Source organism: Notothenia rossii (assembly GCF_949606895.1).
Source record: "Notothenia rossii genome assembly, chromosome: 4".
In the NCBI taxonomy this organism is placed as follows: domain Eukaryota; kingdom Metazoa; phylum Chordata; class Actinopteri; order Perciformes; family Nototheniidae; genus Notothenia; species Notothenia rossii.
The window spans coordinates 80,765,386-80,793,299 of record NC_136902.1 but is presented as its reverse complement, the minus strand read 5'-3'; the positions used below and the strand labels follow the sequence as shown (position 1 = coordinate 80,793,299).

Here is a 27,914-nt window from a genome sequence, read left to right as displayed (position 1 = left end):
TATATTATGTTTTCCTTCACCCCTGCAGGTGCGTGCTGCTCCTCCTCCACCCAAACAGCACCCCCGCCGACCGCAAGAGAAGAGTGAGAAGACGGAGGAGGTGGAGATCACGCTGGTGTGACAGACAGTTAAGATGGCTGGCAGAAAGGAATGAAAACAGACGACAGACAGACGCATCCTAGAGGCTGGGGAACTAAACTGCTCTGAACTGAATTCAGCTCAAAGAACACAATGTGAAGTAAACTGAACTGAACCACATCTGACGCCCACCCTCCATACTTTCCACATCTCTCATACTCAAGTTGAGCAGGAGAGCACAGAGATGGATGGAGGCAGAGGGTCCAATTGAATAATCTACGTATTCGCTTCCTAATGAAGTGCAGCTCTAGCCGCCCCCACGCGCCTCTCAACCCTCCCCTGTCCTTTCATTCTTGCCTTAAAACTTTACCTCATCGGACAGCAGACCAGAGCACACTGAAGAGGAGGACGAATGTTTAGAGACAGGGGGGGGTGGGAGGGAAAGGGAATGATAGGTTTGGCAAGTTTTTCTTTCATCTTGTTAGGTTAACTTCAAGACATTGTACTGGTCACCTCTCTGTACAGGATGATCATTCTGCTACATTTGAGAAATCTCCCATTTTTCACTGACTACTTACAAATAATAATCAAACCTGTGAAAAGTTACAGAGCCCTGAAGTGACAACATGTAGTAAAGGGTTATAAACTAGTCAAACTTAGAACTGAACACAAAGTGCCAGGTTTACTTAGTTCTGAATTAAAATAGATTATTTAAAGAAATATACAAGGTTATTAAAAGTTCCTCATAAAAAATGAAAATTGCTTATATTGGAGCAAAAGAGATCAACTGTGTGGCTACCTAGCCTAAATGACAACACTGTTAGCAAAGCTAACCACCTTCTGTAGCTGAAGCGAATAACCCAAATAGTTGACTTCATGTGTCTGTGACATCACAGTATACACCCTTCTAACTGTAGCTAAAGCAAATAAGTTGCAACAAAGCTAGCTAGCTAAAGTAGGAAACTTTAAGATTTGGAATTGTATCAGAAGTAAAGTCACAGACAGCTACAACATGTTGAGGATCGATGACAGCATAAAATAACAATTATTTCCACTGTGCTCAATGTAGAGTAAGCTTGATGAGATAAAACTTGCCAAACGTGTCATGATTTGGATTGAAGTTGGGGTTGAAGTAAATGGACAGAGAAACTGGGTGGTGTGTGGACGCAGTGTGTCCCCCTCGCCAGCCCTTCCCTCACCATATATAATCCTTATCATCATACGTATTCAATGTGTATTAGTACAGTACATTACTGTTGTCATAGGAATGTTCATATAGACTAACTGAGCTGATGGAATACCATGTCTGATATGTAGTGGAAGTTTTATCCTCATTTTATACCGAAAGGGCATTGTAAATACAGTATGAAGGAGAGATACGAGAGTAGGAGGGGTTAAGGGGATGAAGGAACAAGAGAGAAAAGGGAGGCTGGATCCTCCTCTCTGCTCCACCTCTCTTCCCGCCCTTCCTTTCTTTCTCTTCCTCTTTCCTCTAATGTCAGTTTTGTCCATTTGCAGTCAGTGTGAATTGATGGCTATCATATACACACATCAAGTTACATTATATTACGCACACATTGCTATATCTTTCATTCTGTGAGCATCAGTGGGCTTATATCGCTGGTTGGTTTAGGAGGAGGCTGATGATGTGTTTGAAAGCACAGACATGTTGGCGTTCACTCTGTGTGGTGACAAAGATATTTTTTGAGATGATATAGACACTGATCATGTTTAGGTCAGGCGTTATTATGGATCACAGAATGAACTGTAAAGGTTTTATCCCTACAGATCATACGTCCTCTCATGTTGATTTTGTTCATGTATGACACTGATCACTTCACCTCTAACCTTTAGTTGACACGCAATACATTCACAGGTATTATTTGTTCTGTTGGTGTGCTACGAAACAGCAGAAAAAACATCCATAACAACAAATGGACCTTTAACATTTCCAACTTGGTATCATCTTTATTTGTATTTGATAAAAGGTGGTAGGAATTGAAAAAAAAAAAATACATTGCCCATAATGGACAGAACTAGCAAACGACATTCAAATGGAGCCAAGTACAATTCCGTTGTGTTTTTTTTTACTTAAAGTAAACAATCTTCCCCCTTAAATACCCTTCAAGCCTTTAAAACCCCTTGCCTAAAGGGCAGCGTAGCACTTTTATTTATTTGTACCTTCCCTGGAGAGTAGCAGTATCTTAAAACAGTATCAGCATGAATGGAAAGACTCTGATGAATCACTGCAGTTTAATACAGAAATCAGAGTACTTCTCTTCATTCTGATTCTGTCTCGAATGCTTTTTATTTCAGTGTGACTGACGACTCTTTTATATATATATATATATTCTCCACTCTTCCAAAGAGACAGAGAGAATATTGTGGAAAATGATATTTGGTGTTTTTCTAAACTTAAAAGAAAAAAACGACATGATCATAGTAAGTGATGTTTGATACTTTGAGAGAATGTGGTTTTATGGACTGAAAGAGGAGAGCATCAGATCTGTGTTTGACTCTGAAGATGTAAAGATGTGTTCCACTCGCGGTTTGATAGAGCGTTCACATTGAATACATCAGATTCATAATGACAGAATGGACTTTAAGTTTGCTTGCTTTTCCAGTGTGGTGTTAATGTACAATATTGCTACATATTGCAACACATTATTAAAGGGACCTCCTCACAGCTGGAAACAATTAGATATAGTTGTACCCTGTTGTGAGACAGCTCCAGAAACATGTCAAAACAAAAAAGGACAGTATTCAATCTCTGGTACTTTCTGATCTGTGCTCAATCTGATTGGTTTCCCATTTGCAAAGTGGAATTATGTTGGATTGAGAAAGCTGATGCCAGAAATCAAGACGGAACTAGAAACAACATTTTCTGCAGCATCCACACCTCACAAAGTTAAGCTTTCTGGAATAAGCTACAGTGCTCCACTGATGTTGTAGGAACTGGCTTCGACTCGTGACTGTGGTCAAGCTTCTCCTTCAGCTCTCATTTAAAATAGTTTTCTAACTTTGTTTGAAATGTTTGGTTTTACGGCAGCCTCTCACAGAACTTCACACAATAAAAGCTCAATCAGTCTTTCTATCAAATACAAAATGTATGAATTCCGTTGCCAGTTGACCCTTTGATCAGGATGATGTTCCCTTTTTGACAGTCCCTTTGGTCCACTACAGTGTTGAATTATTTGTTATGAGCCTGTTTTTGTTTTTTATGTATTATATAATTATTTTATGTTTCATCCTTCGATTTGGCGCAGCTGCACAGCTGCTGTTTTAAACGACGTGGTGGAGCAACTGGCCTTCTCTCTTCAGACTGTTGCCATGGTGACAATAATATGCAGGTGCAAAAGTCTTTCTGCATATTATTATTGGCTGTACAAAAAAATAAAGTTTGTATTTATTGTGTACAAATGTTAATTAATAAAAAAATATTGAAAGTTGTTTTTGTGATCACTTCTTTTATTTCTGTTGTGTGGTTGTTTGTAATGGTTTGCCTTCCTGTAACTAATTGTGTGTGTGTGTGTGTGTGTGTGTGTGTGTGTGTGTGTGTGTGTGTGTGTGTGTGTGTGTGTGTGTGTGTGTGTGTGTGTGTGTGTGTGTGTGTGTGTGTGTGTGTGTGTGTGTGTGTGTGTGTGTGTGTGTGTGTGTGTGTGTGTGTGTGTGTGTGTGTGTGTGTGTGTGTGTGTGTGCGCACACGCGTTCAGTCTCTGGAGGTGGGTGTGATCATGATAACACACTTTATAAACACCCGAGGCCAGAGTTTCTTGAGTGGAGCGGGAAGTAGAAGGGAAACAACAGCGCAGCAAAGGAGCAATTGGTCACTTTTATGCGGGCCATTGAACATGTTCATGCCAGAAGTTTTTGCTTTATTTGCTTTATTTTAGCAACTTCCCAACTCTTTCTCTGAAAACAAATGGACTGGTCAACTTCAAATTCCACCTGTGTGAAACTCTATCTGTGCTCCAACCCTGAAGGTATGAAAAGAAACCAATGCATGAATGTGTTGTTATGTTTCTGAAGGTTGTTGTGATCAGATGTTGTTTGTGTTTATGCTCTGTACAGATAGCGTGGTGGAGCGCAGAGCTCTGAGAGAGAGTGTGTTTCCAAAACTTAGAGAGCACTGCAGACACACACTGGGACTGGATGTCAGGGTCAGTACACACTTATCTTTCTAAATGTGTATGTGTGATGCGTGTTGTGTATTTCAGATACAAAGGTATTAGTGTTGTCGTGATGGCTTTTACAGAAGGAGGAACATTCAGCTGTGGTCTAAAAGGAAACAATGTTACTAACTTGTTTTTTAATTTTTAAACAAAAGTTGCATTTATCAACTGTTTTCAGTGATGTGTCCCAGGTAGTTCTATTTTTCTAACCTGATGATATTCAAATTTTCATTAACAATTCCTTCATAGAATATTGTTTACATTCATTTGTGTAATTGTTTTGTTCTCAAAATGTTGAACATAATGAAGCTGATATGGATTCAGAGGTGAAGGTCCTGAGTAAAACGTGTATGGTCTGATCAACACTCATTATACACAGAAATATGAGTTTTCTAAAAGTGTGCACCCAAAATGATATTTCCTCTCAGTTGGCTTATTGTTATTGCACTATTGCAGACTCCTCCTTGTAAAACACACTGAAGGACATCGTTTCATGTCAACATTGGAATACAAAAGCAACATTATTTGGTAGCTTCCAAGGAAAAGAGATGAGCAGCTGTAAAGCGACTCGGTGCGTAATGTGTCGATGAAATCGCCTCAGGCTCTTCAACCAGCACATTGTGCCGTCTCTTTTCAGCAGCATGTGTAATTAGAGAGAGGGAAGAGTATCATGTGTTTCTGAGCCACCACCTGTCCCGATTGTGCTCCTCTCTGTGTGCTTTTCACAAACGGATTATCAGTCATCTCTCCTCTCGAGTGTTTTAATTATTTGTGTGTGTGTGTGTGTGTGTGTGTGTGTGTGTGTGTGTGTGTGTGTGTGTGTGTGTGTGTGTGTGTGTGTGTGTGTGTGTGTGTGTGTGTGTAGGTGTTAGACCCATTTGAGTCCAGTGACTCCAGTAGTTGGCCAGAGGAAAACAGCAGACAGCAGCTGATTGAAGAATGCAGAAAGAGCTCCTCAGGACCTTTTTTACTGGTAAATAAATCCCCAGATTTAATGTAGTCATCTTGGGTCCCCCTCGAGCATCCTGGTGTTTTTAAAACTAAAACGTAATTGAATCATAGTTTGAGTAATACCACAGCCATGAGGCACTATTATACACTGTCATTAAATCAGTCCCTGTGGAGCTTTTATAAATCCATAAACACCCATTTGAGTGTGAATGAATCTGTGCTGAATGAGGAATCCCATAATGCTGTTCGTTCTGTGTCCATATGGTGGCGCTGCAGGCTCTGGTAGGGCATCAGTATGGCTCAGCCAGTCTGCCTACCCAGGTGGAGGTGTCCGACTTCCAGCTGCTGCTGCAGGAGGGTCAACGGGCGGGGGTCCGCACCCAGGAGCTGGAGCAGGCGTACCGGAGGGACGAGAACACCCTCCCCCCCTCCTACTGCCTGAGACCTCCACACACACCCACCTGCTGCCCTCAGGTGGTCACACTCAACCTCAGAAATACATGATTCATTTTGTGTCTTCATTAGGATTCAATTAAATTCAGATTTCTGGTTCATTAAAAAAAAAGAAAGGGGGGGATTACTAGCAGGATTACAATGGAGCAATGAACGCAGAACAATCATTTGAAGCACATGCACACATTACACAGTCTACAGTATACCATCCTAACCGTATTGCATGTGATCATATTTTAGATATCATTTACCTTGATTAATAACATTTCTATATTTTCTAAACATGTGTTACTACAACTGTTTGACTCTGGGTCTGTTCCTATCTGTGTGTTGTTCAGGAGGTGGAGGCAAAGGAGGAAGAGGAAACTCCAATGACTCCTAAAGAGGAAGAGTTAAGGAAGGTGTTTCAGACTATTGTTGGTCTGTGTGTTCAACACGGTGTTATGAGCCCAAAGACAGCCAATAGCTACTGCAGGTCAGGTGAGATATAATGTACGTCAGTGTAGGAGTTTTTCTGGATGTTGAGATATCATTTAATATGTGATTTGCTGCTTCTCTACAGCCCTCGATGCAGATCTTAGGTTTGCTCTGGACACCCGTCCTGATAATGAGATCATCAGACGCTGCCTGGTTTACGTCCACAAGGTCATCAATGCAAAAGGAGAGACAAAGAAGAGCTGTATGAAGTCACCTCCTCAGCAGCAGTCAGAGGTGAGCGTCATGACTGTCTCTGCATTTCTGCAAGTAACACAGCACTTTCATCCACACACATTTCAAATGCTTTTTTCCTTATTTTACAAGTTTTGGAAGGAGACATCTTCTCTAACTGCTGATCATGTGGCAGATTTGCCTTTCAGAAACCAAATGTTATCACCATTGTTTTCCAGAAGGAGCAGGTGGGGCCTCCCAGAGATGTTCATAGCCTTGCTGAACTAAATAACAAACAGTTTAAAGGAAAAGTTAACTTAAGCTTATAGATCCCCACTACCATAGATGGACATCAAAGACATCAAGCATTTTAATTCAAGTAAAAGGGTTAGAGATGTGAGTCATGCACATGTTGACGTGGGGAACATGCAAAAAAAAGTGCTCTCTGCCTCTTTCAAGTAAGTAGTACTTAGAGAAAGATAAACATGACTTGTGTTATTGAAAGCATCAAGATGTGCTTAGAATATCTATGTCTATATCTATCAAGATACATACATTAGAGTCTGTATTAAAGCTAGAAAATAAATACAGAAATTAATAATAATAACTTTTTCCTTGTGCTTTTTTGTTAGGCTGCTACGTTTGACCTAGGGACAACACCCACTGATGGACAACTGTTCTCAGAGCTTTGTGACCACTTCCTGCCTGGTCTCATCGGTTCCTCCCAGCTTCTGGTCTACACCACGGCCACAGAGTGTGACCGTCGATATGGTTACACGACAGCCAGGAGGCGGGGCTATGCCGAGTCTCTGTGCCAACAGGTGTACTGCGACCTTGTGGGTTTGATTGACAGCTGGAACCTCTCACACAGGAGCGATGGCTCTCAGCACAACGATGCTTTGGCTAGAGAGCAGGCCGAGCAGCAGGAGCTGTGTGACTTGCTGTCGAGGTTATATCATGTCATTCGGCCTGAGGAGGAAGAGGTCAGGAGGAGGTCTTTATCTGTTTTCTAAACACAAAAAGCAGCATTAACATATTATCTTTGTATATACTTATTGTGTAGATATAGACACTTCTGTTTTATCTTTCCTTTGGCCTTGTAAAGGATTAAGAGCTGAGGAGATCTCTTCTCAGTGAAATAATTACTTTACAAATGAGTAAATGGTGTGTTATAACCATCTTAAATGTATTTTGGGGATGCTGTTTGGTCTATTTTTCCTGTGAAATTGTGATGTAGACAACTTTTTAAGGTGCCATGCATTAAAGGAGAGTATTTGTATTTGCTGCAGGTCAGAGCCTATGTGGAGCAGAGTGAGCGGCAGCGCCCCCTAGTGGTGACAGGAGGCCCGTGCACAGGAAAGACAGTTCTGATGGCTCACTGTGCTCAACAGGTCAGTGGAGTGAAGTGAAATGGGAAACTCAAATAAGGTTTTAATTCCTGCCAATCCCAATTCATATCCAAAAACAGATCAATTAATTATGAACAGACAATAGAGAACACGTATTTATAATTAAGGAGGATGAATATCTTAAGTGCTTTGACAAAAAAATCTATAACAATATGTCATCTGTGGAAGCCGTAGTACTGTAAAAAGACCAATCATCTGAGCCGGCCGGGCTAAAATAACTGGATGGCCTACCTGCCTGTCAGCCTTCCATCTGTGCACAAAGTTATCTCGTGCCTCATTGGTCATGTGCGCGTTCGTGTGTGTTGGAGGAGGGGCTCTGTAAGGAAGTGGCAGATTTTTTCCAGCTGTGTATTTTCAAATGACCTACCCCACCTTTAAGTACCCCAAAAATGAAAATAAATAGTAAATAAATCAATAAGTTAGTGACAGAAATTATTTGCAACAATTTTTATAATCAAAAAAGTCATTTTCCGTAAGACAACAATGCCTATCATTATGAAGTGTTAGTCTTTTATATGAAGTATCAGAAAAATAGATGTTTTACTGTATACTGAATACTGTAGTTGGGTTTTGTACTGTCACAAAGAGAGACATTTGAATACATTACATTGGGTACAACTTTGAATTGTGATTTTCCGTTATTGACATCATATTGACCAAAAAATATATTGACTCATCATGTCGAATAATTGCTTTATTAAATACAATTTAGAGTTAAAGAGAAATGTTTCTTGTAGCTTGAAGCTTTATCAGAATAAATAATCTATGGCTAAATCTTAAATTTCAAATAAAATAAATACAATGTAGCAAAAAAATATCTGTACTATATGGTTTGGATAAAAGGTATATAAGTGTTTTGTCTCCCTCCACAGATTAAGTCGTGGCTACCAGACTGTGATCCTGTGGTAGTCACTTATTTTTGCCACCTATCAATAAACCAGTCCCCAAAGCACTTGTTATCGAGCCTGTGTTATCTAATTGCCATGAGATATCACAGCGAATCTTCCTCTGAGCAGAATCCCAACTACTTTGGTGATCCTAGCTGTATCACTCAGCCCTGGGAATACAACACTAACTGTAGCTCATCACCCGACATCTGTGTATCTGAGCTTAAAGAGCGTCTCACATCCCTTCTCTCCTCCATGCCCTCTACCAAACAACCTCTAGTTCTGATCCTTGTTGGCCTGGATCTCATTAAAGGCAACTTTGGAACTGAATTCCTGGACAGCCTCCCCTCCCCTCTTCCTCACAGCGTCAAACTCATCCTCACCGTCTCCTCAAACCAAACACAAGTCCTGCAAGCCTTTAAACCACAGAGAAATCCGCCTCAGAGTGTGTCAAAGGGTAGTGAGAAGGAGTTGGGATATGTGTGTGTTCCGATGGGACTGGTGGACAGGAAACAGTGTGTGAAGATGCTGGCAACACTTCTGAGCAGTTCAGGGAGGAGGGTGACTTCAGGACAACAGGCGCTGGTGAACCAGGCGCTGACTTCCTGTCGTCTGACTCTCTACGCTCGACTCCTGCAACCACACACCTCGCTCTGGCACTCTGGTACGACTAATACATTGAAAAAACACTCTTTAAGGATAAGAATTCTATATTTTTACTTGTAGTCATCAAAGCCCAAGACAATACCAAAACAAGCAATGCATTAATCCGTCTCTGAATATTTTCCTATCTCCCTACCCTGTATGGGGTATTAAGCTCCAAACTCTGTCTGGTTTTATATATTTTGAAATAGGTAAAACATGTAGTTTCATTCTTCTGGATTGTACTGTATTTTATTCAGCACATTTCATGTGTTATATGAGAAAAGATGAGGTGACATTTGCATTATTTACATTGTGATATAAAAAGTTTGAAATGCATTATAAGGATTACATGAATTCAAATGCATTTATTTTCATTTCTATTCAAAAATGTTAACAACATTAATCACAGTGACACACAAAATAAAGTAAGGGACAAAAGGGATACAAAAAAAGAGAATAGAAAATAAAATGCTTGAATGCTTTAGGATATTGTGTTTTTGGTGCCTTTCAAAATAATGATAAAAACAAATGTTATGCTGTTAAGTGCAACACAAGTTTTCCAGCCATCATAAATAAAAAATAATTCGATTTTTGAATAATAAAAACCGTCTGATTATATTTCTCTCTTTCTGTCCCTTGTAATTCCCTCCTCATCAGATTCAGATGTGACTGAGTCTTCTCTCCCTGATGGCGTCCATTCATCTATTTCTGCATTTCTGGATCACCTGGAGCAGAAGCATGGCCCCTTTATCGTAACTCGGGCCCTCTCTCTCCTCTCCCTCTCCAGGACGGGGCTCACTGAGGCCGAGCTCGCAGATCTGCTGTTCTGTGATCACAAAGTGCTGACTGCGTACGTTCCACAGGATGGAAGCCTTCCCTGCGATATGAGGGTGCCACAAATTGTTGTGGAGAGACTTCTACTGGATTTGAAGAGCTTCCTCATTAGGAGGATAGTTGCAGGGTCACATGTTTTGTCCTGGGTAAGCAGGCATTTCAAGCTGGTGGTGGCTAAGAGATATTTAGGCTCTCAAGAGGTGAGGAAGGAGATTCATTTGGCATTGGCAGACTATTTTAATGGCAGATTGTCTTGTGGGGGTGCAAAACCACTTCTTGTTAAGCAGACATCTGCACCAAACAGGATCTCAGGGAAAATGGGAATACACATTGACTGGCAGCCATGCAGCCAGCCGTTTGTCTTTCCCCTTTCTAATAAAAACAATGGCCGGGTGAACTTGAGGAAGGTCTTAGAATTGCCCTACCACTTGCAAAAAAGCGGCAAATGGGGGGAGTTGGAGCACGGGCTGTTAATGTCTTTGAGGTTTCACCAGGCTATGGTTCAAGCAGGACTCCTGGGAGATTTGGTAGCCATGTTAGAGGATGAGGAGGGGTCACACTTCAGTTTATTAAGGGAAAGAGCACTTCTAGCAAGCATATTGAAGTCTGGTGCTAGCTTGTTGCAGAGCTCCCCCCTTCAGCTGCCCTCAGTGATGGAGACAAGCCTCCTCCCTTACCTGGAGGTGTTTCCTGCCCTCGAAGGTTATGTCGGTAAGATGAGACAGGAGAGGAGGGACAGAGGAACAGGATTAGGAGTAGCACTTTCCCCCTCTCCTTCATCTGTTCCCTCCATTCAGTGTTTGAAGGGTGATGCCAAAACTGAGGGTGTCTCTGTTAGAGAAGCAGCTGGGACAGAGAGTGGGATGGTCACAGAAATCATGGATGATGGCGAGGCTTGGGTTTGGAAAGGCTCTGGGTGTGAGATAGTCAAACTATCACTGAGCTGCGAGCAGAAGGAGATGAAGTTTGCAGGCGTGAAGAGCAGTGGTCATTTCCTGCTTCTTTCAACACAATGCAACAAGCTTTTCCTGTGGGATGTGTCTGGCCCAGAAATGTTTCTGCAGGTTGAAGACCCTTTGAAAACAACAGTGAACGAGGTTAAAGGATTTGTTGCTGGTCAGAACAAAATATTTCTCTGGTGGAAAGATGAGTGTTTTGTGAGTGTGTTTGACGTCTCCAGTGAGATTTTGACTAATTTCCAGTGTCAGAGCTGTGTGACCTGCTTGGTTTGCTCCTCTAATGGCTTTTACATGTACTGTGGGCAGGAGGAAGGCACAGTGTCCATTTTTGACACCAACACTGGCAGCCTCCTAGGCAGTTGTTCAAGCTCAAACCACAATGCAGTTGCATTGATAATCCTGTGTGAAGAAATGTGGGAAATGGCTTGTGTTGACAGGACAGGGGGTGTATCCCTATGGGATGTAGCAGCCAAAAGAAACCCACCAAGACTTGTCACAGAAAGCTTTACTGGGGGTAAATCTAATGACATCCTTAACATGGATTACTCACATGAAATCCACACATTACTGGTGTGTCAATCCCACCAAGTTGCACTGTGGGATACCTGTGACTGGGAGCTGTGGGACCAGTTCCTTGCTCCGCAGGGGAAGATATTCACTCAAGCTGTACTATCCCAGGATGGCCAGCTTTTCCTGGCTTTGTTAGACGCCTGTCCCCTGGTGTTGGTGTGGAGGGTCAGCACAGGAGAGTGTGTTCTCTCTTTAAAAGTAAACAACCAGCCTTGTAAACTCATCAAAACGGCCTCAGATGTTGTTTGTGTCACTCTTGATGGTTTCTTGACAGTGTGGGACTCCGGGATGATAGATGTTGCAGGTACAGCTCCGAAAATGGGGTGTGGAGTAAAACAAGTGGTGGTTGAACAGACAGGAGAGTGGTTCTACACCTCTGATGGGTCGGAGACCGTGTGGAGATGGAGATTAGAAACAGGTCTTCCACACGATAACTTCCTTCATGATGGTCCTGTAGAAAAACTGCGCCTTTCCCCAAATAACTTCCATCTTGTCACACTCTCAACAGGGGAAATATACGTTTGGCTTACAGAAACAGGGCAGAACATCCTGCGTATGAGTGGCAGCAGAGCCACAGACATCCTGATCACCCCCAACAGTAACTTTGGGGTCAGTATTTCTAAACGGGGGTTGTCTCGGGTTTGGAAGCTGGCACACGGGAGCATTGTGTGCAGCATAAACTCCTACCTATCTGACGCCCAGGTGTCTCCTGAGAGCACCTTCCTTATTGGCCTTCGACGGAGAGACCTGTTAGCTGCCAGTCTGTGGTCGGGCTCCATCAGCAAGCGCTTCTCCTGCATAGAGAGCTCTGAGCATGTTGTTGCTTTCCACACACTTTCAGACCATCCAGACTTTGTGGTGGTGATGGCGGCTTCAGGAGCAGTGTACACCTGGAAGGTAACAGAGGACACCCTGTGCAGGCACTTCCAGCTGCCTTATAGCTTTCAGTGTCAGCCACAAGACTTCCAAATGTCCCGTGATGGGAGCTACGCCCTGCTGTCTACTGACGATGAAGCCATCAACCTCTTAGACTTATCTCAGATCAGACTGTGCTCATTCAAGGCTGAGGGTCCTGTCGTTAAAGCTTGTTTGGATACAACTGGATGCTATGCTGCCTACATATCTCAACCCAGCACCACTGTGGAGAAAAACTGCGGCTGCTACGTGCACGCCAGGCCAGTCCTCACGGTTGTACGACTCACAGACGGGGAAAGAATAGGTAGTGTGTGTCTGGATAAGAATCCGTTGACTCTGGTTGTGTGTGAGCGGCAGTTTGTCTTTGTGGGATTTGAGGACGGGTCTGTAGGCGTGTATTCAATTGTAGATGTTGAGGTCACTGGGGAGGAGTTTGTTGGGTGCAGGGAGAATTTGAATGTTTGTTTTAAACAATGCCCCTTTAACACAGCATTAAGCAGGTTACCACTACCAACCCCCAATATTACATGGCCTTAAGATTAATAGCTTTGTAAAGACGTTATGTTTTGGTTCAGTTTGTTTGTTTTTCAGCAGGACTGCAGCACAAACACAACTTGTATGAAACTTGGGTGAAAACTTCGGTGGACATGGTCCAAAGAAGAAGCCATTACATTTCTTTTGTAAAGATTGAAATATAGAACATCTGGTCTTTTATGGATTTCTTCACTCTCTAAGTGCATCACACCATTGATGTTGTTGGACTGTGTTTTTATATACATTTATTTATATTACTAATGTGATGGCAAACAAACTGATTGTGTGTATATGTGTATACTTAAAACAAGTAAAGGTGCCACACTTCTTGGGAACCTTGGCAGCATTGTTTCAGTTTCAGCTTGTCTGAGCCAATAATGATGACTTCACCCAGCATCTAAGTTTCATTTCTGTGAAACTAAACCAAACAGGGGTCAGTTTAATTCATATCTACTATAATTTTAACAAATGTCTATGTTTTAATAAAATATTTTTTAATGAATGCCTTGTTTATATCTCTGTTTGTGTATTTAAAAGGTCCACATTTTTGTCAGATAAAAAAGTACACAAGAACAAGAACCAATTCAATTCAGTCGGAACACCCTAAAAATAAATTAAAAAAACACCTGAACTTTATGCAGATATACCTAGTTTTGCCACATTATGTTGCAGCATTTCGGTCAACATGACTTTTAAAGGTCCCATGTCATAGCCATTTCCACTGATCATAATTCCATTGTTGAGGTCTACTAGAATAGATTTATATTGTGCAATTTTCCAAACTCACATTGGTTTCTCATACAGCATCTCTGTAAACTACGTGTATTCACTGAATTTCACTCCCTGCCTTTAACGGCTCGTTGTAGCTCCAGTAGCTCCAGACGGCTCCAGACGGCTCCAGTGGCTCCAGTGGTATCTCCAGTGGCTCCAGTAGCTCCAGTAGCTCCAGCCCCCACCCTCCTTGTTAGCACAGTGTGCTCTGATTGGTCGACGTTGTGAATCGCGCTAAGCTCCGTGGAGGTGTTGTTTCCTTGTTTAGCGATACACAGCGAAACACAGCCAAACTCATCCTGAGCACACACAAAGTCACAGCCGAAGTAAAAACAATAAGTGTGTCTTGATATTGAGTAAGAAAAAGGTTGATAAACGCTGTGAGAATGGGTCTGCAGAGAGAATTTCGCCGCGATCCCAACTGTCTGTTATCAGCCTGCAGCCAGGGAGGAGAAATCAGCAGAGCTGCTTGCACTGAGTGTGTGTGTGAGGAAGTCCGTGGATTGGTCAATTTATTTTGGACCAATCAGCGGGGGCTTAACGTAACGGCTCCGCGGATTGGTCCATTTCGTTCCGGGTACGGTTGACATCATGCGTAACCGGAAGAATCAAATGGACAATGACTTATCTCCAACGAGGCGTTTTGGGGAGGTATTTTCTGTGTTAGAGTTTTACTCGCTTCAGGGTGTACTTTGAGGGTTTTTGACTCTGCAGAGCGTTTACATGCATAAAAACCTTCATAACACAGAAGGGGACGGGTAATAACCAGAAAAGCATGACATGGGACCTTTAAAAGATAAGACATCTCTTCTGGTAACTGGTGTCTCTCATGCTGCCTTCCCTGCTTATTGGCAGGCTCGTAAATTCAATAACGTATATCGTGGTTTCTATTAGATTGTCTTTTGCTTGCTTTGTTGGAAAATAAATGACACACTGAAGCTAGTTACAGCCTTAGTTATCGTGCTAGACCTTTTAAGCAAACCTATTACTCAATTATGCAACACCCGCAGAAAGAGAAGCACAAGTGCATATTTACTATAGTGATACTGTTAATTCCGACAGCACTTGAAGGCAGCATCAGTTGGGCTAAATTGCAGGCGAAGATGCTGCAGACATAGTCCAGGTGGAGACATGATGGTGCAGCTGTACTGTTGGGGAGACAGCTCCAGTGGACAGCTCGGTCCACAGACAGCCCTCAGTCCGGTGTCCTGGTCGGTCCCCGGGGTTATCACCGACATCTGCTGCGGGGACCAGCACACTTTACTTCTCAACGGGGAGGGCGGCGTGTTGTCATGTGGAAACAACTCTCAGGGACAACTTGGACGAAAGAACCGTAAAGATGGGAGAACAACAGGTAGGCTGCAGAATCTCGACATAAATAGCCATGTAGTAGCCCATAAAATAATAAAAACATAGAATGTTAGTACTTTAGTAAAAACGTGAAGTGTTTTTTATCATGACATTTTTTATCTAAATGTAATATATTTCGAGGATATATGATGTTTACTTTATCTTGTGTTTGATCATTTTCTTATGAGCCTGCATCGAGATCATAGACTGTATATAGATCGAGATCCAGAAATGAGCTTGTTGTGCAGCTCAATCAGCTGTGCTACGTTTCAGTTTCGTTTACCCCTTGTCAGCGAAGACAACGAAAGTTATGCATGATGTTCAAGTGCAGGTGGCGGGAAAGTGGAACATTCATTACAGTGATGTATTCGGGTTTGTAGGGATAGTGGCAGTACAATAATTAAGATAATTTAAAGTAAGAAAATACAGTGTAATATAGTCCTGCATTCAAGATGACCTACATTGTAAAAGAATAACATTGCATTAAATGAAACCAGTAATTAAACTCAACATTTTATATTTAAGGCAATGTAGTTAGTTAGTAGCCTACTTTCCACCATTTTTTTACGAGTATTGTCACTTTTTCTTATGTATAGTTGATAGCACGTTTGGAACCGTTTTTCTTGATTTGTTTTGTATAAGATGGGAGATATTGTTATTCCAAATATGATATGTTATCCTCTTTTCTGTCCCCCTGTATAAGGTCGTGTGGAGGGGCTGGGCGATGTGGTGGCCATAGCTTGTGGTCAGGACCATTGCCTGGCTGTGTGTGCATCTGGAAAGGTGTTCTCCTGGGGGGCAGGAGAGGACGGACAGAGAGGCCTTTTACCAAATCTACTCCACAACAGACCAAGGTAAGATCTCACACTAAGCAGGAATATATGAATATGTATACTTAGGTCTGAAAGTAGGCATAGGTTTAATAATTTGTACTTTCTATTGTCTCGTCAACATGCAGTCATGTGCAGATGCCACTGCCAATACCTGTGATTCAAGTTGCTTGTGGAAACTCCCACTCTCTGGCTCTGACTAAAGGTATGACAATGAACATACTGATGCCATCTTTCTGATATGATATGCAACAGTCACAGTGTTTATTCCACAGTTTGTTATATTTAGTTATGTGTAATGATTTGATTTAGATCTTAATGTCAACTTATCACTGTGCCAGTTTCCCTATTCCCCACTGCCAATTTAGTGCAAAGTAAATGTTCTAGTTGAAGATAAAGGTGCAACACATTTCAGAAAACAGGAAATGTTGAATGTAAAAAAATGTTTTCATTATTAAATCAAAAGGTTAATCCAAATAAGAAAACATATTCATTTGACTTTAGCTTCTGAACAATTTTAGTGTGTTGTAAACTAAATAACTCCAATATTTCACTTTTCAGGAGGCGATGTCTTCTCGTGGGGTTTGAACAGTCATGGTCAGCTGGGCCTGGGGAAGGAGGTTTCGCTGCAGTTTGTACCTGACCTGGTGCGCACTCTGAACGGCGTAGCGGTTACCCAGGTTACGGCCGGAGCGACCCACTCCCTGTTCCTCACACTCCCAGGCCTGGTGTACTGCTGCGGGGCCAATAAATCTGGCCAGCTGGGTCTCAACAGGGTGGATGAGAAGGGTAACAATTATGTACTTCAATTGTGTCATGTGATGTTCAGCAAGCAGCAAATTGTCCATGCAATTGGGGGGCTTTTGTCACTTTTAGGCCAATTCTACACAATCTGGACCACCTACAGAGAAGGAGAGGGAAACATAAAATGTTACACTCAAACCCAGGACACACTGCCCATGTAAGCAGTGTGTTACGGCCACCTCGCTGAACACCTGTCGCATGCTTGTAGTGTCCACACAGAGGCATTAATGCTCTGCTCCTACTGTATCAGCCCTTCTACATTGTGTTTGACTTTCATAATGGATATAAATAATAGTTAGAAATCTGTATTCCTTTGTAAATAATAGTTCTCGCCCATTAAAAGACGGTATTCTTTTCATTTTTGAGTCACTGCACTTTCCACAACCTTAGCCTGGTAACATTTCAGAATAAAAGCCTTGTGTTAACACATGTAGGAATTCTGTCCAGAGAAAAAAAAAGACTAAAGGGCTTTAATAAAATGTTTTAACTCATAGCTTGTATGTATAATCATTATTCTGTTTTTAATCATATTTATCAGGCAGGTTCAACATCTGCGTGGTACCCGCCCTCAGACCTCTGGGTGTCTCCTTCATAAGCTGTGGAGAAGCACACTCTGCTGTGTTAACTAAGGTACTAAATCTTCTGATTTCAACCAATCATTAATTCCATTGTAAACATAATAACCATATTAGGATGTTGCTTATTTTGATATGATGTGAATCTGTGATTTCTAGGACGGCAAGGTTTTCACTTTTGGAGAGGGAAGCTACGGTCAGCTGGGTCACAACTCCTCTGATAATGAACTGAAACCCAGACTGGTGGACGGTTTGGATGGACCTGCATCACACATTTCCAGTGGCAGGTGAAAACAGTGTTTTCATTTAAGAAAGGTTTAATGTATTGTGGCGTTTTAGAGTGACATTACAGCTCATTACATTTACAATAAAAAGGACACCTATTGCACGTCTATCCATCCTGGGGGAGGGATCCCTCCTCTGTTACTCCCCCCTCTTCCTGAGACACACTTTACATTTGATGTGGAAAGCTATATACATATAATTAGATTTATTGATCTACAATCACAATTGTTTTTGTCCCCCAGACGTCATACACTGGTTTTGTCCTCCTCTGGCCAGCTGTGGGCTTTTGGCGATGGGGCCAAAGGTCAAATTGGGACAGGACGAACAGAAAATAGTCTGACTCCCACTCTGGTATCTCTTCCATGGACCACTGAAAGTGTGGCAGCCGTCCCCAAGGGTGTGTATGTATGGCCAGGGTGGTGTTTAGTAGATTTGTAAGTTCCCTAATAAAAAATTCAGAGCATTAATATAGCACCATTCAACTATTTGCTTTGTGAAGGCATATTGGAGAAATAGTATCCTTAGCAGAGAATATAAGTCTAGTTAGCAGCAGTTCTAATCAATGTATTTTTATGGTAGAAGTCGTGTAAAACTAAAAGAGATAAATTACATTTGCAAATGTATTTTTTCCTGGTTTAAGCAGACTTGAAGATATCAGCTGGGTGGAATACAAGCTGTGCCTACACTTCATCTCCACAGGTAATATGTTCACCTATTCAGAGACTCACTGTGTATATTGCATGAATAATTTCTATAGGTACAGATTCGATTTTTTTTTACCTCGATTTAATGTTAGTTTTTTTATCAGAGCTTAAATCTGTTAAATCTCATGTCTGTCGTTTAAGCATTTGGACAAAGGACAGATAACTGGGCGACTTGATGAGACTAAACTTCAACAATGGCTGTCAATGACACATGGCAACGTAGAGGCAAAGAGGTCATTATTTTCATACTTTAATTACGGTTGGAGTTAAGTATCTGCTCATATAAAATACTATACTTTAAGCAGTAGATGCAGTGTTTTAATGGTTTCCCTCCTTTTCTTTTTATTCAACAGAGAAATATCTTCCATGTTTCAGACCAACACAAGTCTTGTTGCAAGTTTCACGAAGGCTGAGTGAGTTATTTTTCTATTGTTTAACTCATGAGTTAAAAAAAAGAAGAATGATCAAATCTTCTCAATCCCATCAACTCATTCTGGTTCTTGCTACTTTGTTTTAATGCTTTGCTTTTGATATCAGTGGGCCTCCATCAGAAGCAGGTGCTCTAACTGTGGACCTTGATGCAGCTAGCGAAGCTTTCGACCAGATGCTGGCAGTGCCATGGATCAAACAATCAGTTAAGACGTTTGAATTACTGCCAAGCATTGCTCTCTTTTGCTTGAGACGTGAACTGAGATATACAGTTGTGACCCACAAGGCTCTAAATCCCTTCTATGCGTGGAAATGGTTCAAACTAGCCACTAAATCGTTTTTTTCACAAACGTATTCATGCTGTTTAAACATTAAAATGTAATTTCAATTTATTTTTTGCAGGTAAATCTTACATTCCAGATTGGTTTGCTCTGCAATTCAAGCCGTCTCCTAAAATCACCAGAAATCTTCCTGATTCTGCTGACGTGTCCCCTCCTCCAAGAGGAGTGTAATGTCATGCAGCCGGTTTTGGCGCTGGCGATCAATATTGCAGATCTGCAGGAGAAGACTCAAGATACACTAAGTAAACGACGGCAACATTTTCTAAAGTATTTTGTTAGGTTATGGGTTTTGTAATGATCCAAGGTACTTTCAAAGACAACAATAGACTGCAAATAGTTTATTGGTTTAAAACAGTCGATTTTTAACATGCATAAATAATATTTAATTCACTTAATTGTTAACTGATAAACAAATTCTGAAAATAGCTTTTTTTATCATTAATGTCAGATTAACTGGTTTTTATGTTTTCTGAAAGTAACAACCAACGTAATAGCCAGCTAACATAGCATTAGCCTTACAATTCATTGTATGTATATTATATATCATATTGTTAGATTAATAACTTTGTCAGATCAAGTTGTTGTTGCCAAAAAACATGGCAACAACAAGCATGTCCGAGCGATGTGCATCAGTGTTTTTTTCTTCTAAATGTTTTGCTAATTTGGTCAAGTTGGTGAAGATCTGCTATTTACTTGCAGTGTGTTGAGCTGTCTAATACAAGATGGACAATGCCTTTTGTTCTCAGGACGCTGGTGGTCCACCCTGAGACCCTCCATACTGATGAAGCACATCTTGGTGTTCAAAAAGGCCCTGGCTTTCCTGCTCAGAAATGGCCTCCTGGTAACTCATAACCCCGGAGTCAAATACCTGGTGGAGGTCCTCAAGATGCTGTACAAAGTGAGTGCCGTTTTACTTTTTTATATTTCAGGACCAAACATGAAAGGAAGACATTTCCCTTTACAAATGGATAAAAAAGACAGATTTTCCCCGCTATCTGAACCAGCCCCAAAGAGTTTTTTAGTTTTTTTGCTGGTGTCAGAAAGCTTATTTTACAGTCTGCCCTGTGACTCGTCTGAAATGTTGCTACCTTTCGAGGCAGATGTTTCGGCCCTTTCTAGCAAAGCTTTGTCGTTTCCCAGAAGAGGTCGGAAAAATGTTTGTTCTATCTTTATGGGTGATCAGAATGAACTCTGAGGCTAAACGTGTGTTTTACTTATAGGCAAACAAAGCTGGAAAGTCCTACAAAGTCCCACCGAGCACCTTCTACGTAGAGGAGATCAGTGACAATGTGCTGCTAGATCGGGACATTGCTCTTTGGTTTCAATTTTCCAAAAAGGAGGTAAAAACATATCTTACCATTTTCGAGATCTTTTATTTATTCCGAACATTTTTTGATTTTATCCTGAGCATTTTCTGTTGAAATGCTTCTTGATGAAATTATTTATTTATTATTATCAATTTTTTCCTTTTTAAGGATGATGTCGACACACCCGTCATTTTCTGCCGCTACCCATTCCTGTTCACTCTGGTTCAAAAGGTGGCAGTCTTTAATCACTATGCGTTTATCTCAAAGGTACAGTATTCGTAACTTTAGATCATTTCTAAACAATTTACTGAAGTTCTTATTAAGTTCTTTGTCATAACACAGCTGAGGTTGTTTCTTGTTTTGAGCGTTCATTTGAACCAATCTGTCAAAGTGTATATTTATTTATTAAGATAAAGATATATTAAGGTTTTGTAATTACAGAAAGTGCAGGGTTTCCTTCATGGACTGGCCTTGGCGTGTCCTGAAGAGCTCTGGTTGGACGGCCCAGACTCCGCCCCAGCGCCGGTCTTCCAGCTCACCCTGAGACGCTCTCACCTGGTGGAGGACACCTTCAGGCAGCTGGGGGCGGCCGACCACTGCGCCTTCAAAAGGGAGCTTTTGGTAAACATACTACAACATACATACAAAATGTTGCCATGTTTAGTTGCCCGAGGCAACATTTTCTAGTCCTTGTCTTTTTATACTTAGTTTCTGAGTTATTTCATGGATACTTCAGCCATTTAGTTTTGCACTTCCATATGTTGTGGGATTCACAAGAAATAAAAAACTGTCAAAATCACAGCAATGAAGGCTGAGATATAAGTTTAAAATGTGCCCATCAACAGCATCAATTAGTGGATTGTCTAAGGGGAGTTGTTGGTGTAGTAATTATGCATTTTGGAGTGTCTTAGTTCTAAGCCCACAATGGATGACAGGAAGTTTTATTTACCAGAGCTGATACTGATTTAGTTTAAGGACTGTTAATAATGAAAACATTATTTGATCCTTTGAAGGTGCAATTTGATGAAGACAGGACGCAGGTGAAGGATGTCTACAAAAGAGATTTCTTCCTGCAAGTGTTTGAAGAGCTGATATCTCCCAAGTCTGAAATGTTCATTTTCAACGAGAGCAACACTCTGGCCTGGTTCCCTGTCAGGGTAAGACACGATATTTAAACACAAAACCATAAATTAAATTAAAGGGCCCATGTCATGGCCATTTCTACTGATCATAATTCCATTGTTGAGGTATACTAAAATAGATTTATACTGTGCAATTTTCCAAACTCACATTGGTTTCTCATACATCCCTGTAAAGTATGTGTATTCACCGGTATTCCCTCTCTGTCCTAAACGGCTTGTTGGAAATCCTGCCCCCCCCGTCCCTGTGAGCCCAGTGTGCTCTGATTGGTCGGGATGTTGCGAGGCTCATAGCTGCGATCTACTGCGAGCAGCGTACAGGCTTCCGGGTGGGCGATACAGCGAGAACAAGCTAAACTCATCCTGAGCACACACAAACACTCACAGCCGAAGTAAAAACAATAAGTGTGGCTTGATATTGAGTAAGAAAAAGATTTATAACGCTGTGAGCATGGGTCTGCGGAGAGCATTTCTCCGCGATCCCAACTTAGTAGCCCGAAAAACGTTTACCCATTTAAACAGTCATGGTAGATACCTTGTTTGTTTTAAACTTCATAAATACACAAACAACAATGAATACTTACAAGGTTGTGTACCCGAATCTCCCGCTGGTCCAAACAAAGTAATATAATAATAATACATTACATTTATAAAGCGCTTTTCTTGGTGCTCAAAGCGCTTGTAGTAGGAACAGCATCGTTCTTCAGTGCCCTACGCTGTATATATCCGGCATGAATCGCTGAAAGGTTTGTGAAGCTTTGTTTCGTAAAATACTGGCAGAGGGTGTGGCCTCTGGTTGTTCACACGTCACAGTACCCAGGAAGTAAACAATGGAAAATGAGAAATCTCCAACGAGGCGTTTTGAGGCAGCATAAACTGTGTTAGAGTTTTACTCGCTACAGGGTGTACTTTGAGCGTTTTTGACTCTGCAGACCGTTTACATGGAGAAAAACCTTCGTAACACACAAGGGCAAGGGTAATAACTGGAAAAGTATGACATGGGACCTTTAAAACAATTTTTAAAACTGAATACATCATAAATATATATTAGGGCTGTCAAACGATTAACATTTTTAATCAGATAATCACAGCTTAAAAATTAATTAATCATGATTAATCACCATTCGAACTATGTCCAAAATATGCCATTTATTTATGTATATTGTTGTGGGAATGGAAAGATAAATGAAAGAAGGCGAGTATATCCATTTAACATACAGTATGTATGTTTATTATAACATTGTTCTGTGTCAAAATGAAAGACACTGAGCCCACACACCAAGGCCTATCAATCATCAAACCTTGGGGTCTTATTTCATTACGTGTTGATTTATATCAACACCGGGGACGACGACGTTGTGATCAGCTGTTTTAGCGCAGTTCTCCAGTGAAGTGGCCGGGGGGGAGTCTCCCTCCGCAACCGGTTGGCGTAGTTTTGGCACAATTCCGTTGTACAGACCGACGTTAACAGCAGCCCTGTCTGTGCACACGGAGACCGACTCTGTCGTCCGTTGATCTAACCGCCTTCTGGAAAACCTTCACAAGTAGCCTACATCAGTACACAAATGCGCTTTGTGACACAAGTGACGGTACGCATTTCAGATTACGCACATAACCAGGCTGCGTACCAGTTATGTGCACCCCTGTACTACAGCAAAAGTATTCTCCGTCGGGACTTCTGCAAAACACCACGCTGTTACCTTGATTCTGATTGGCCAGAACACATTATCAAAGATGTTCTATTGAGAAGACGATCACTACGTGACAAAAGTTTTCAAAACTGTTTCTGGTCTTCGGTATTTCGAAAGTGGCTGCTGAAATCAATCTCACTAACTTCTGTCTGTGCAATTCTCGTCGCGAGTTGGCGGACTTTATTTAGCTTACTTTAACATCATTTTTCATGGTGGGGCTAAGCCATTTCTTGGTATGGGTGTAGCCTACCCCAGCCATACCCTGGTGCTGCCACTGGTGGCGTATGGGGCACATACGTTAAATTGCGTTAAATATATTAACGCAATTAATTCTAAAAATTAATTACCTCCGTTAACGCGATAATTTTGACAACATTAATATATATATATATATATATATATATATGTCGGTACTTTTTATAAAGTGGGCTAAATGTTTAGTTGCAAGTCTTACGGCCGCTACACACGGCGGCGTGCGTTGAAGCTTCAACGCTTCTGCCCATTCACTTTGAATGGGGTGACGTCACGCTTCGCCGAACTGCATTGTGGAATGCTGCTCATTCTTGGAGGGGATGCTTGGTACATTTGAAAATATATTGGTATATTGTCGATATACTGCCCAGTCCTCTATATATTTACTTATTAAATTCCTCATTTGAATGAATTTAACATACAAGTGAGGTGATTACTTTAAAAGTCTTATAAACAAAGACGTGAATGTATAACTCAGATTTTTCTGATGTCTGATATACTGTTCTGTACATTTGACCTTTTTCATCGTTATTGAATCCTTCCAAGTCTTAATCATGCGTTTTGTCATAAACCAAACAGCCAAAAGTAGAGGAGAAGACTTACTTCCTGTTTGGCGTTCTGTGCGGCCTGGCTCTCTACCACCACAACCTTGTCCACTTGCGCTTCCCACTGGTTCTCTTCAAGAAGCTGCTCAAGGTCAAACCCTCACTGGACGACATGAAGGAGTTTGACCCTGTCATGGGAGAGTAAGACTCACATATTCTTTCTCTCAAATCTCTGTAGTTTGCAGGTTATAGTTGTTTTAGATTGATCTTTTTGTATTATTGACATTCTTGTTTACAGGTCTTGGCAGATCCTGTTGGACTGCCCTCCTGATCAGGTCAACAAAATTACTTTCACTGTAAGTTTACTCAATCGCAGTCCGAAAGACATACTTCTGCTCTGTTGCCCACATGTGTTTCTGTATATTCCACTCTGTCTGTAATCGTTTGTTTGAACAGGTGCCCTGGGGCGGAGAGATAGCTGAACTTGATCCGAAAGAAACTGGGAAAGTTGTGACAGGGTCCAACAGGTACGGCTAACTGCTGTATTTAACAATCTGATCTGCACAGCTTTAGTCTGCCTCACAAGCTTTAAACATGCATTTAGTTTCTGTCAGTCTGTGTCTTTGACAACCTCACAGATTTCTTGCCATTCAGCAGTGCATGCTGTCAACAAACACACATTGATCCATTCTTATGTCGACTGCAAATCTTTGCTGCCATCTAGCAGTTAAAACATTTAAACCTGTCATAAAAAAATACATTACTTTAATTAAAGATGTAGCGTTGAGTTGCTCTACTGTGTAAAGTGTATTACAAAAGAAACATTTTTAGGTGTGGGATACTCAATGTCAACACTTAGTTTCATCTTTTGTATATTCTTTTATTAAATGTTTTAATAGGAAAGAGTTTGTAGACGCCTACGTCAACTATGCCTTCAACAAATCAGTGGAGGGAGTGTTTGAAGCGTTCAAGAAAGGCTTCTTCAAGGTGTGTGATATCGACATGGTGGAGTTCTTCCAGCCTGAGGAGCTGCAGGCAGTGATGGTGGGCCAGGAGAACTATGACTGGGAGGTGTTCAAGAAGGTCTGCTGAAGTTCAGATATTCAGAATAATGTTTTATCTTATGTCTGAGGATATATCATTTGAAACAAGAATATATCACAAAAATATGGAGAGCAAGATCACCTGTTTTTTAGGTATTTGTTCAAGTGACTGTTTCAGTTAAAGGTCACATATGCAATATGCACTTTTCATGTCTTTTACACAGACATATACATATATACTAAAGATACTCAGAAAGTTTCAGCAATAAAGAATTCAAATGTTCTGCTGGTCCACATATTTAAAATCCTGTCTAAGAAAGAGCAAATCAGATTTGAGATGCCATTCGACAGCTAGTGGGAAACACTGACCAATGAGAATAGACTGAGCTTTTTGGGAGGGAGGGTCTGAGGAGTTCATCAGATTCAGGAAGAGTCTGAATACAGCTCTTTGCAGGCAGGCAGTACGAGAAGAATAATGTTTTTTTTAACATTATAGCATTTAAACATATTCTAGTAATCTCCAAATGTTTTTAAATAAACCTAAAGGTAAATAACATGAGACCTTTAACATATGCTCAGTTTGCTTGTTCATACAGTTTTGTGTGTTTAAGTGCTTGTAGGGGAGAAGTAAAGTAACTTTCCACATGTCATTTCCAAACAGAACACAGTTTATGAAGGAGACTACCATGACAGGCATCCAAACATCGTGACCTTCTGGGAGGTGTTTGAGAATCTGACCGCGGAGGAGAAGAAAAAGTTATTTCGTAAGTATCAGAAATGATTGACATCATTTATTACGTTTCAAGTGGAGTCCCTATCAGTATTAGCTTCCTTGGTGTTCTATGAAGTTGTATTTCATTCATTTAAGATTCTTTATTTGTTATCAGTGTTCGTCACCGGCTCCTACCGTGTTCCCTTCCTGGGTATGGAGAGTGTTCACATGAAAGTCGCAGTGTTGCCCGATTCCACCGAGATCCATAAGCCAGAATCCCTCACCTGCCACCATCTACTGTTACTGCCCGTCTACCAGAGGTACCCGGCCGAGAGGACCATGCACACCAGGCTCCTCCAGGCTATTAATCACAACAGAGGCTTCTGTAAGAAAGCAGACATTACAGAATGAACCAATGAAGTCCGCATTATTATCATTTAAAGAGTTGTTATTTTTGTCGGAATATTCTGCCAAATGTAAGCTTCATCAGCAGTCCATATTCTATTATTCAGTAGTTTGAGAAACAGTTATGCATGTATTTTATTTGTTTTGATTGCACTTCAACATGTTGACATATTAAGAAATAATTTGATAATGTTTTTTGGGAACTCTGTTATAGGTATGACTGGTGTTTTACTATAAACACACATTTGAATAGGGAAGAAAGATTTTAAAAATAAAGAAAAACTGCCTGACGTAACACAAGTGTATAGTGGGCCAACATTTAAAAATCATTCTCCACAAATTGTGTGTCCAGAAATCAGGCTACTGCCATTTCTGTCACTGTTACAGTAGGTCCACTCTGGATTGAGCACCATGCTTTTGAAACATTATGATGACATTCTTAGCATTAAGGACTTCTTCCGTTCATGTTGTACAAGTTTAAAACGTAAGTTAATATTTTATGTTTGTGTGACCAAAGTAAAACAAAATCTTTGTTAAGTATTATTTTCGTAACTTTGTAACCTAACAAACTAAATAAATGTGTTTTCTTTTCAATACTGGTTTGCAGTTTATTCAATATATTTTTAACTCGTTCTGTTTTATCTTACCTTTGGCATCGTAAAGGATTAAGAGCAGAGGAAGATCTCTTCTAAGTCAAATAATTACTTTACAATTTAGTCAATTACGTTTTATAACCACTTTAAACATATTTTTGGGGATATTGTAGTATGATCTATTTTCCCTGTGACATTCTGATATAGACAACATTTGCAGTCACATTGCATTACAGGAGGGTATTTGTATTTGCTGAAAGTCAGAGCCTATGTGAAGCAGAGTGAACAGCAGCGCCCCCTAGTGGTGACAGGAGGCCCGTGCACAGGAAAGACCGTTCTGATGGCACACTGCTCAACAGTTCAATGGACTGAAGTGAAATGGGAAACTCACATTAGATTTGAGTTCCAAATCCAATTCATATCCAACAACAGAGAAATGAATTATATGAACAGACATTAGAGATGGAACAAATATGTATAATTAAGTACACATAAAGAGTCATTTAGACTCGAGTTTTTCATCCTTTTTCAATAATTAAAGGGCCCATGTCATGCTTTTCTGGTTATTACCCATCCCCTTGTGTGTTATGAAGGTTTTTATGCATGTAACGGTCTGCAGAGTCAAAACCCCTCAAAGTACACCCTGTAGTGAGTAAAACACTGGCCGTCTTCCAAGTCACTTCCTTCAGAAGCTAGGCAAGAATTCTTCCTGGCATTCGGAAAACGAAGAGTGGAACAGGTTAGCAAGTGTGCTTTTCCGCCACAGATTTGGGGAAATTGGTCCGTGCGTAAAGCATTGTGGGGATTTGAAAGACGCGAAGTCTACCCATGTGCAGCCTCGAAATTACCCCCAAACAAAGGAAGCGGCCTCGGTGGAATTCAAAGTATGCTGGAGATTGGAACAGTCCTTCGGCGGCACTCGATGACGTAGTATCCTGGAAATATTGGCTTGGAAGCCAGTTTCCTCGCGATTGAGAAACGGCCACAGTCTATGCTGCCCCAAAACGCCTCGTTGGAGATTTCTAATTTTCCATTGTTTACTTCCTGGGTACTGTGACGTGTGAATACCCAGAGGCCACACCC

At 41.1% G+C, this 27,914-nt stretch overlaps 3 protein-coding genes across 6 annotated transcripts in view; all 3 read left to right on the top strand.

Annotated features, from left to right (window-relative positions):
- The window catches only part of fchsd2 (FCH and double SH3 domains 2), a 57,862-nt gene extending 54,334 nt beyond the window's left edge, over window positions 1-3,528 (top strand). For all 3 annotated transcript variants that reach the window (XM_079677351.1, XM_079677353.1, XM_079677352.1), the window contains one exon: window positions 29-3,528. In XM_079677351.1, coding sequence (XP_079533477.1) covers window positions 29-121 — 93 coding nt within the window. In that variant the 3' untranslated portion in view covers window positions 122-3,528. The remainder of the gene's footprint in view (window positions 1-28) is intronic.
- A 334-nt stretch (window positions 3,529-3,862) lies between these two features.
- LOC307036502 (NACHT and WD repeat domain-containing protein 2) lies at window positions 3,863-13,505 on the top strand. Its single transcript, XM_079676878.1, has 10 exons — window positions 3,863-4,061; window positions 4,150-4,238; window positions 5,116-5,223; window positions 5,478-5,675; window positions 5,993-6,134; window positions 6,217-6,365; window positions 6,935-7,285; window positions 7,592-7,693; window positions 8,584-9,262; window positions 9,901-13,505. The coding sequence occupies exons 1-10, from the start codon at window positions 4,001-4,003 to the stop codon at window positions 13,056-13,058; spliced, it is 5,037 nt and encodes a 1,678-aa protein (XP_079533004.1). The 5' UTR covers window positions 3,863-4,000; the 3' UTR covers window positions 13,059-13,505.
- A 1,391-nt stretch (window positions 13,506-14,896) lies between these two features.
- On the top strand, window positions 14,897-26,832 carry LOC307036154 (putative E3 ubiquitin-protein ligase HERC4). 2 transcript variants are annotated; one of them, XM_079676216.1, is made up of 23 exons: window positions 14,897-15,180; window positions 15,880-16,030; window positions 16,135-16,211; window positions 16,568-16,795; window positions 17,349-17,440; window positions 17,545-17,672; window positions 17,913-18,067; window positions 18,314-18,369; window positions 18,516-18,607; window positions 18,728-18,787; window positions 18,912-19,008; window positions 19,206-19,386; window positions 19,891-20,042; window positions 20,365-20,484; window positions 20,620-20,718; window positions 20,893-21,072; window positions 21,465-21,608; window positions 24,113-24,279; window positions 24,377-24,434; window positions 24,535-24,605; window positions 24,978-25,161; window positions 25,783-25,885; window positions 26,009-26,832. In XM_079676216.1, exons 1-23 carry the CDS (start codon window positions 14,958-14,960, stop codon window positions 26,242-26,244), a joined length of 3,054 nt encoding a protein of 1,017 aa, XP_079532342.1. In that variant the 5' UTR covers window positions 14,897-14,957; the 3' UTR covers window positions 26,245-26,832. The 2 variants fall into 2 exon arrangements, with proteins under 2 accessions (XP_079532342.1, XP_079532341.1); XM_079676215.1 differs by having other exon boundaries at window positions 18,311-18,369.
- The last annotated feature ends 1,082 nt before the right edge of the window (window positions 26,833-27,914 follow it).

Excerpts from the sequence above, each read along its gene's own strand:
- LOC307036502 (XM_079676878.1), top strand. The coding sequence starts at position 4,001 with ATGGACTGGTCAACTTCAAATTCCACCTGTGTGAAACTCTATCTGTGC. Across the intron at positions 5,676-5,992 it reads CACCCACCTGCTGCCCTCAG|GAGGTGGAGGCAAAGGAGGA; the intron begins GTGGTCACACTC and ends TGTGTTGTTCAG. Across the intron at positions 7,694-8,583 it reads TGGCTCACTGTGCTCAACAG|ATTAAGTCGTGGCTACCAGA; the intron begins GTCAGTGGAGTG and ends CTCCCTCCACAG.
- LOC307036154 (XM_079676215.1), top strand. The coding sequence starts at position 14,958 with ATGATGGTGCAGCTGTACTGTTGGGGAGACAGCTCCAGTGGACAGCTC. Across the intron at positions 15,181-15,879 it reads TAAAGATGGGAGAACAACAG|GTCGTGTGGAGGGGCTGGGC; the intron begins GTAGGCTGCAGA and ends CCCCTGTATAAG. Across the intron at positions 16,031-16,134 it reads CTACTCCACAACAGACCAAG|TCATGTGCAGATGCCACTGC; the intron begins GTAAGATCTCAC and ends GTCAACATGCAG.